General features: G+C 30.5%; 1 protein-coding gene across 1 annotated transcript; it reads left to right on the top strand.

Annotated features, from left to right (window-relative positions):
• Positions 1-5,828: 5,828 nt before the first annotated feature.
• LOC113381677 (putative uncharacterized protein DDB_G0286901) lies at positions 5,829-7,782 on the top strand. The gene is made up of 3 exons (XM_026620429.1): positions 5,829-7,440; positions 7,492-7,646; positions 7,717-7,782. The coding sequence occupies exons 1-3, from the start codon at positions 5,829-5,831 to the stop codon at positions 7,780-7,782; spliced, it is 1,833 nt and encodes a 610-aa protein (XP_026476214.1).
• Positions 7,783-10,581: the final 2,799 nt, after the last annotated feature.

Genomic DNA, 10,581 nt, shown 5'->3' with positions numbered 1-10,581 from the left:
AGGGTGGTCCTTAAAAGGGTCATTTTCGAATTTCCTTGCTCCCAGGGGCTCAAATGGTTCCAAATAGATAAAAAACAATTCTCTGAAAGTTTTAGCTCTTAATATTAACGTTTAGATAGAGCGCAATTCAATCAAAGTTTGTATGGGAAGAGCATGAAAAAAATTTTGAAAATTAAAAAAAAATGTTTTAGGTATAACTTAGCGAAAAATAAATGAGTTTTATTCATTCATTTGTTCGCTAAATTACATCTAAAAAACATTTTTAAAATTTTTGAAAATTTTTCCATGCTATTTCCATACAAAACTTTGATTGAATTGCGCTCTATCTAAACGTTAATATTAAGAGCTAAAATTTTCAGAGAATTGTTTTTTATCTAATTGGAACCATTTGAGCCCCTGGGAGCAAGGAAATTCGAAAATGACCCTTTTAAGGACCACCCTAATATATATGTATATATGTGTATATGTGTATGTATGTATATATGTATATGTGTATGTGTATGTATGTATATATGTGTATATATACATATGTACATGTCCGTATGTATATGTTTATATATACGTATTATTCGTATGTATATATGTATATGTGCACGTGTTTGTACATGTATATCTTATATACATGTTTGTTTGTGTGTATATTTATGTATATATATTACGCTTTTGTATGTTTGTATATATTTCTTTTTACTTTTCATTTCTCTTGTTTATCTAGCTGTTAAGTATATTTGTTATTGTTATAATTATATTACTTATATCTATAGTTCTTTTTCCAATTTCTGTCAATTTTTCCCTAGTTTATATTAATTTTTCAATATTCATTCTGTAGATCCACTGATGATGACATAAAATACTATGTCGAAACGTTTGGAAAAATTAAAGATTAACTTCTAAATCTTTGCCTTTTATTTGATGTATGCCCTTGAAGAACTTACTCATATATATATATATATATATATATATATATATATATATATATATATATATATTAAAGTAGTTAATTTTGATGTTGAGAGATATGAGTAAGTTCTTCAAGGGCATACATCAAATAAAAGGCAAAGATTTAGAAGTTAATCTTTAATTTTTCCAAACGTTTCGACATAGTATTTTATGTCATCATCAGTGGATATAAATATGGTCTTACATCAGTAGCCAGCGCAAGGAACACAATTTTGCACTATCATATATACATTAACTTGTTTTTTTTTATATTAATTTGTTGAACAGAGTATAGCAAAATATTTGTGAAATATATAATATATTTTGCACAGAGAACGTAGTTTATGTGACAGAGCCCGAGGCTGTAGTCAAGTACTACAGCCTCGGGCTCTGTCACATAAACTACGTTCTCTGTGCAAAATATATTATATATTTCACAAATATTTTGCTATACTCTGTTCAACAAATTAATATAAAAAAAAAAAAAACAAGTTAATGTATATATGATAGTGCAAAATTGTGTTCCTTGCGCTGGCTACTGATGTAAGACCATATTTATATCCACTGATGATGACATAAAATACTATGTCGAAACGTTTGGAAAAATTAAAGATTAACTTCTAAATCTTTGCCTTTTATTTGATGTATGCCCTTGAAGAACTTACTCATATATATATATATATATATATAAATATAAATATTTATTTATTTATTATATATATATGATAAAATTGTTCTTGGGCATCCATCCAGTAATTACAAAGAGTTTTATTGAAAAAAAAATATTTTTATTAAGAAAACATCCGTTTCGGATCCTGATTTGACCCATCTTCAGTGCATACAAATAAATTTAAAAGAAAAACACAAAACCACACGAAAATTGGACGAAAAAATTATGAAACACAAATTGATAAACGTCGAGTTATGATAAATTTTAAATAATTGTAAAATATAAATAAATAATATAATTTATTATAAAAAAAGCTTAATCAAAACGAAGCATGTTGTCAGCTTGGAGTTTATGTATATATATAAATATATATTTAGGTATATAGTATAGTAACAAATTCCAAAATGATGAGTATTTCTAAACGATTTGGTATATTAGTGATCATATATGGATTTATCGCACGATACCTACCTTTTGTCCTTTTGTTGAGATTCTAATTATTTAAATAAATCAATTATTACCTTAATGACTAAAAAACACTGGTAAATGATTTTCAAATTTCATTATTTATTTATTTATTTATTTATTTATTTATTTATTTATACGCCAATCGGCTTTATACAGTTTTATAATATTGTTTCATTATAATTTACCATTTTAGCATTTACAAACAAGAATCATTGGACACCAAAAAATGTTTTGGCGAGGATAATAACACTGATTTTCCGAATATGATGGACCATAAGAAAATGTCACTAAACAACAGCGCCATGAAATCGCTAGATAGCTCGCAGGAAATACCTAGTACTAAATCAAATAATGAAATCAGCCAAGTTGAACCAAAGATGTTTGGAAATACCATAAATAAAAAGAAGTGCCTTAGTAATGTTAAGTCAAATTGCTCTGCATTCAATACCAAAAAGAAACATTCATCCACTTCCAAAAAACCAAGTAAGTCTATTAATCAAAACAAAGAAAATCGAGTTCACAAAAATGCACGTCCTTCAAAGAAAGAACGATTGAGCAAAAAGCTGAAGGAACTTTTTGGAGACGACCAGGAAGCTGTAAAACGTGATAAAACTGGGATACAAGAAATAGATACAGAATTTAAAAATGACGGTTTCAAAAAAGTTAGATCGAGATATAAGCGAAAGTCGGAAGAATTTTTGAAATTTGGAAGCGTCAAAAAAAGTAAGAGTGATCCATCAGGGGAATCTATTATAAATGCTCTAGCAGAGAATGAAAATATTATTTCAAACCAGGTAGTATTGCCTACAAATATCTTTGTCAAAAATGTGCGTGAAATAGATATTTTTAAAGATATTGATATTTTAAAGACGAATAATGACCTTGTACCCAATAAGAAAAAGAAAAATCAACGCAAGCGGGTTTTCAGCAGAATATTAATAATAACAATAAAATTGGTCAGCTCACAGCACAAGACAAAACTTAAATTTTACCTAATCAACATTCTGAAGAAGCGAAGTCCGATCATGGGATGGATAATGCTAATTATAATACTAAGGAAGCCAGTAAGTTTGATACCGATGCCATTCAAATTTTAAATGTTTTCTCGGTCAGTCAAGGCGAGAATGTTGACACAAATAAAAAGACAAATTTAGAAACTTCAGAACCAGCCAATTTAACGCAGCCTATAGGCCTGAGTATGCCGATTTTAGACGAAACAATAGAGGGTCAAATTAGCCAAAATTCACCATTACCAAAAATTGTGAATGCTTTTCATTAAGTGAAGATAATAGTATTACATCGAATGAAGAACAAGAAACGACTTCTAATTCAAAATTGGATATAAACAGGAATGAAGAAATTACTATTGACGCCCTGGAAGGAAAGACTTCATCTAATTTATCTAGTGACAAGAATAGTAGAAGTGAACCAAAGAGACCAGTAACAATTAAAAGCTTGCAGGAAAATTGTCGACAGATCTTAAACTATGCCAAAGAAATAATAAAAAAATTGTCTGATAAAGAAATTGTGGAGGAAAATAGTATTATGGATAAAGTCGCTTGCGATAATCTACCTGCAGATAACTTTAGTAAGGATTTACTTATTTCTACTAGTCAAACACAGAAATCTCACGAAGATGATCAAACTTTACTCATCAGCAGTGATATACAACAAACAATAAATGGAGACGTTCCAAAGATTATATCAAAGTTTAATATTACTATAGAAAGAAGTGATAATGAAACGGGTGAAAGTTCTGCTAATATAACAATATCATTTGCAGAAAGCCAAAATGAAAGAGATACAGGCGCCAGTACTCCTAAGAAAAATGATTTGGAAAATAAAGTGAAAAATATGCCAGTGTCAGCTAGTTCCATAACGAATTTATCGGATCAAGAAGCATCAATTTCTTCGAAGGTAAATTTAGATTTACAAGTTAAAAATACCTATGTGATACCACCGCAAGCAGCTGCTGAAATATTACCAGAATTATTGCCTGTAGATAAAAGTACAGCTGAACAATCTTCAGGCTGGGTAGAAACAAAAAATAATTTAGACAATAAAGTTAAAAATATGCCAGTATTACTTAAATCCAAACCCAATGTATCGCTTAAATCGACGATTCCTTCGAAGGTTGATTCAAAATTACAAGTTAAAAATACCAGCGTGATACCAACGCATAATGCTGCTAAAATATTACCAAAACCGTTTCAAAATAATTTGCAAAATATATTATCCTCTGTAAACAAAAGTAGAGCTGAGCAATCTCTGACAATTTTTCCAATATGTCAGTGGAACTCAACACAGGAAAATGACAAGATAACAGAATCTTCCAAGCAATTTGAAATACAAGAAAAATCATCGGAGCCGTCAACTTTGCTATTGCCAGCAAGTCAAAATAATTTAGTTTCGCTTCTTTGCCCTCCGAATCCAATAACGATAACTCCATTAAATGACCAATACAAAATTATCAATTTACCAGTTTTTGTGAATCGAACGCAAATAATTCTACAGTCACCAACTGCTTTACAAAGTGAAACTTGTGAAAATTCATCTATCAACCCAGTTACTTTTTCACAGCCTTCCTCTAATTCTTATGCTTTTGGATTAGTACAATCTGGAATTTCACAGGAGAAAATTGTGCTAACCAAACCTTCTGAGCGTTTAGTCAATATCGCTCCTGACAATGCCCAACATAAACTACCTGACATACAAGTTAACGAAATTAGGCATTCTTCAGATTCACAAACAAGGATTTTCTCATCAAACAATCAGTTTATAAGGTCTTCTGATTCTGTAATATTGTATTCGAAACCATCCATTAGTTTCCAAAATGGACAGAAACGTACTTTACCACAGACTTTCACCAAATGTGCGATAGTTGACAACGAGCAGAACACACGAAAAAGCTTTTTCTCCTGCCATTATTTCAAATTCGGAGAATGTTAATAATGGATCCACAGCAAGTGTGTGCATAACTCAATTTCAGCATTTAGATCAGAACCGACATAACTTTAATATGGTACGTTCTGAGTTTAATACTTCACCTCAAACTGCGACAAATATTTATGACAAGAATGCTAATAGCGGTAGCGGCAACATGCCATTTGAACTTCCTGGTGATTTACCATTGGCAGAGACATTGAATGGACCTGGAAAATCAATATCATCAAAGTTTGATGCAATGAATCGTGCGAATTCTTCAAAAGTAGCTTCAAATTTTTCATCGAATGTATCTCCAATGAATATAACTAATAGCTTATCATCTCCTGGACAATCGCATATTTCGAGTGCCCTGTCTCGATCTGAAAACACATCGAATGAGACAAACGCGAGTTTTCCAAAAATTCGAGTTAGATCATTGGAAAGTATGAATTCACAAGAAGCCGCTGCCGATATAAACTTACCATCGTAAAGAAATCGTCATCAAAACTCGATTAATGCCTCAATTGATGATGTCGATTTTCATATGTGTAAAGATGCAACCTTTTTATGTTTTGCCGTTGACATTTCTAATGATATTTTTTGTGCAGTAAATAATTATAATAATAGACTATCGTTTATCAATGCTAATGGTATCGATAAATTTCGTTATAGAATTAGTTTATTGGATTACGATGTCTTAAGATTAACAAGAAGAAAACGTTTATTCAATGCTTTAAATTATTTGTCGAAAAAATACGCTTATTCGAATGTTACTATACTAAGAAACAAAACTGTTTTTAATAAAATATTAGACATAGCAAAAAAAATGTCTGAGGCGAGCGATATAATTAATCACATTGAATCCTTATGTCGAACTTTGTTCGTTGAATTATTAAACACGCTTACAAATTCAAAAAATAGTGAAAGTTGTGAACCAGATATTTCTACAATGCAGCTTTCACCGACTAATTCCTTCACTCCCTCGCAAGAATTTTTTGAAAATTCAAAAAAACAGAAAACCAAACCTAAAGGTAAACCTAAGAAACCTAGAAGGCCTAGTCTTCGGGTAAATGATTCAGATAATACAACTGATTTGTCGCATCCAAACCAGCCTCTTTCCCAAAACAAATCATCTTCGGATATTCAATTGTTGAATCAAAATAATGCATCGAAAGAATTACCACATACATGGTCGAGGACAACAAATACAGGAAATAAAGCAAACTTTCAAATGATGTTTGAACAATCTCTGAATGGCAGACGAAATTTGCAACAAACTTCAGCCACAATCGAAAAAGCAGTTACTAATAATACTCTACCAGTTGACAACAGAAATAACTTTTTTCCAATGCCACGTATCAATTTCCAACAAATAGCCAAAAATGGTTCACTATTGAATCAATATATGGGGCAGAGTAATGTAACTAACGTTTGCTCAAACATAGCACCCGTAATATCGCAAAATCATTATTATAATAGACCATATGCTAATAATAGTTACCGCCCTGTCTCGTACTTGAATAATCCAATGCAATCCCAGCAGATACCATATTCTCGAGAACAAAGTAATTTGTTACAATGTAGTAATTTGGCTATGATACGGGCTCAAAATAATTGCAACAATGTGAACAATTATAGACCATTTATGAACAGTTCCAATAATATGCACCAAGTTTCTTTTCAAAATTGTGCACCGACGACTAGTGCTACAGCAGGGGTATCCACCAATAATCAAAATAGTATGTGCAATAACCTTTATCAAAGAAATCAGAATCTGGGTTGTCGTTCCGGTCAAGGTGTTCCAAATTACAATAACGTGCAAATGATTTCAAATCTTTTCCAAAACTTGCCGAATATAAGTTCTATAATTGAAAATAGTTCTGTACAAGACCCTACGCAAATGCAGTTTCAACCAGCTCCGGCCATGAACGATAGAATTGGAAATCCATCATTAAATTCTCAAACTTGCGGAGCACAAAATGCCTTCACTGGACACATTGATTCAACACAAAATTTCTTAATAAATCGCCCTGCAGAAAATAGTGTTGTTGGAACTAATTCATCGTATGTAAACACTGCGAATGGGTCCATGATGCAAAATAATCAATCTGAGCAAGATGCACCAATAAATATTACAAATGATCATCCAGAAGTAGCAAAAACGATGGATAAACCATGCCAATCAGTTCATATGGTAGGTGAAAAGCTGTGTTCCAAAGAAGGGCAAACAACTGAAATAGTCAGTTCTATTATTCACTCCTTTCCAACAAAAATAGTAGATGCACCATGTCAAGAAAATCAAGCGGTCAAAAATGCAGAGGTGATCTCGAGCACTCAGGTTGCGCCAATAACTACTACTACGCCTTTGAATTTACTTGAAGTCCAAAACGAGAAAGCACAATTACCTAATGCTATTAGTTCTAGTGATACCACAAGCTGTGCATCATGAGAAGATCTTACCATATATGGAATTCCCCATGAATTGGAAGTAATTAGAACTAATAAGGAAAATGGGGCGTATGATCCTGATAATGAAAATTGGGAGCGCTTAGCTAAACCACAAACACATGATAACTTGAATTCTCTGTTAAAGAAATTATTGAAGCAAGATCCTGTGCCTATGAATTCTCACCAGGATACTGAGGTAAGTCCATCAATTTTTTAATTATTTGGGAAAAATGTAATTGTTATTAATATTTGTTATTTTTTTGTAGAAAGCTTCATCTGATGGAGATGATATTATAGATGGGCCACGGATAATTTATTGTGCTATGTGCTAAAATCCAATGCACTATATGTAAAGCAGCATGTTACTGCTCAATCGCATGTCAAGTAAGTTTTTTTTCTTTTCAATTCTAAAACTTCATTATTTATTCTAACAATTCATCAATATTTCAATTTTCTTCAAGTGTTCCTGAAAATTCTTTGCATGGCTAATAGTAATTGATCCTTTATTACCGCCGATTTACATGAAAACAATATTGATCTTAAACAAATGTTAAATAATTATTTATTCATTTTAGAAAAAACATTGGGCTTCTGGACATGCAGAGATTTGTGTAAAATTGACAAGAACTAGTCACAAAAAATGACAAGAAAAATTGTTTTTAAGTTTGTTAAAAAATGCGAATTATTTATGAAATGGTATTTGGAGTTTTTTTATATATATTAAAGATTTATTAAATGAAATTTCAAAATTTGATTATATGTTAAAGTTTAAACAAATATGAAATATGTTTATGAAATGAAATAATTTATATTCATTTATTATTTAAATAATATGTAATCACACACACATATATATGAATAGGTATATATATATATATATATATATATATATATATATATATATATATATATTATATATATTATATATATATATATATATATATATATTGAATGGTAGAATCTTGGATTTGCGTATATATATATATATATATATATATATATATATATATATATATATATTGAAATGTGACGGCGTGGTTGTTGACTTGGTTGCTTCTGGGTCCTTCTAGCTACGTAGGGGTAATCCTAGCAACCCAAGCTCAACTCGTCCACAGATATATGATAAGCGGGGTACTGGTTTGATAAGTCTCCTCGGAACGGGGTGGTTTCCTAGAGGTATTAGCTGGAAGACTTGGTGTAAATAAAATACAAGCTCTTTCGTAATTATAACCACTTTATTGAACAACACTAACAATATGACATTCAATGTCTAATAAACTAGAGTCACTTACAGTGTCTAGGATTTTACTAACTTTTACAATAACTACTCGACTATTATATACTATAATATCTGGGTCATTAATAATAAAACAAGGTGTTTTTGTAATGCACTGTTTATGGACTAAATAAATTTTATAACAAACTTACTGTTGCTGTCGCAATTGAAACAATTTTTGTTTACAATTGCGCAGGACAGTTGATGCTTCCCCTAAAAAGACTGACAGTCCCATGGCAGACATTAAAAAAAAAATTATTATTATTACGGCCTGTTCCTCCATTTGAAAAATTTTGTCGTCCTCGATAAAATCAATTAAAGTGCCACCTTGGTTTATTACTAATGCCCTTCTGAATAAATAAAATATAAATTATTAAAAATTTTAATAATATTAATTTTAGTATAATAATATATACATATTCTGATGATTATGTAGTAATTAAAATTTCATAACACAAATTCTATACATCAAATTTCATTAGGTGTCAAATTCTGCATTTCTCTAGCCTCGGTGTTATTTTTCTGTTGAGTTGTGCGCTTTGTTATTATGCAAGCTATTAGCAATACCACTACAACTATTGATATTATAATTAAAATGTATACATATTTAGAGTTGCTACTAGTGTGTGGTATTGCTGCTTCTTGTTCTCTTTTAAATTGTTCTATATTTCTTGCAAACTGCTTTAACAGCTCATCATTATTGATACTATTCGAAAATCTGTAATACTTTGGAACTGTGTCAAGTGAAATGTTTCCGATTTTCAGTTCAATCCCAGATACATTTATTTTATTCATAAAATTATGTGTAACTATATTTTGAAATTTAGATTTAGCTCGAAGCGTAATTTCATGGTTAACTAACTTACATCCATCCGCAAGGCTTATCAGTCCTGTTCCTGATATCTCAGTAATATTTCTCGTATTTTTACAAGAAATACTAATGATTTCTCTTCCAGGACTGACAAATCCCCACGTATTTTCAGAGTGTAAGTTAAAAAATAAAGTGTGATTAAGTTTTGAAAATTTTGTATCGCAACAATCCGGGATTTGCCCTTTCGAAAGAAACATTTCACTTTCGCAATTTTTTCCATCTCTTAAATTGAATATGGGTTTGTTGATTTCCCAAATGAACTTATTATTATCAACAATGATGAGCTGATTAACTTCATTATCGCTCAGCGTTACATATTGAGTCAAATCTTTATTGATCATTATTCGCGACGACTTCTGTTCAATAAATAAATAATTATTTGAACCGACGTGTTTCGGAATTGCGGTTGCCTGATATAGATCAAACCCATTTTCCGAAACAAGTGGTAATTTGATTTTGAAATTTAATTTATTATTAAAAATATAAATATTAATCTTTGCAATATTATAAATTTGGAGGGAATTCTTATTTAAAATACTAGAAGGAAATCTTAATGAATTTTCTAAATTTGGCGTGATTTTAAAGATCTGACTCTTTAATTGTCGTAACGACATGACGTATGGGTGCATCTTCCCATGCAAAGCTGAAACGATAATTTCAGTTAATTTATTCTGATAGATTATAAAATTTTCTATATGATAATTGAAAATTATAAACATTTTCTCTATCTCCATCATTATATTAGCAATCTGCAACTCCTTTCCTGTTTTGTTAATAGTTTCAAAAATTTTATCAAAAGTGATTTCGATACTTTCAGTAATTTTATTCAATTGTTTTGTCAAATTATCTAAGGCTTTGAATTCCGACTTGTAAATTGCTACTTGTTGCTTATTTAAATTAATTAAATGATTTTGATTTTCTTGTAAAATTGAAATCTCTTGATCATAATACATAGCGTCGGACTCTGTCAAGGTACCAAAAAGT

The sequence above is a fragment of the Ctenocephalides felis genome, unplaced genomic scaffold, assembly GCF_003426905.1.
Source record: "Ctenocephalides felis isolate EL2017-DRISC unplaced genomic scaffold, ASM342690v1 CF-g0.4_SCAFFOLD_02982, whole genome shotgun sequence".
In the NCBI taxonomy this organism is placed as follows: domain Eukaryota; kingdom Metazoa; phylum Arthropoda; class Insecta; order Siphonaptera; family Pulicidae; genus Ctenocephalides; species Ctenocephalides felis.
This window is presented reverse-complemented; position numbering and strand designations above follow the sequence as displayed.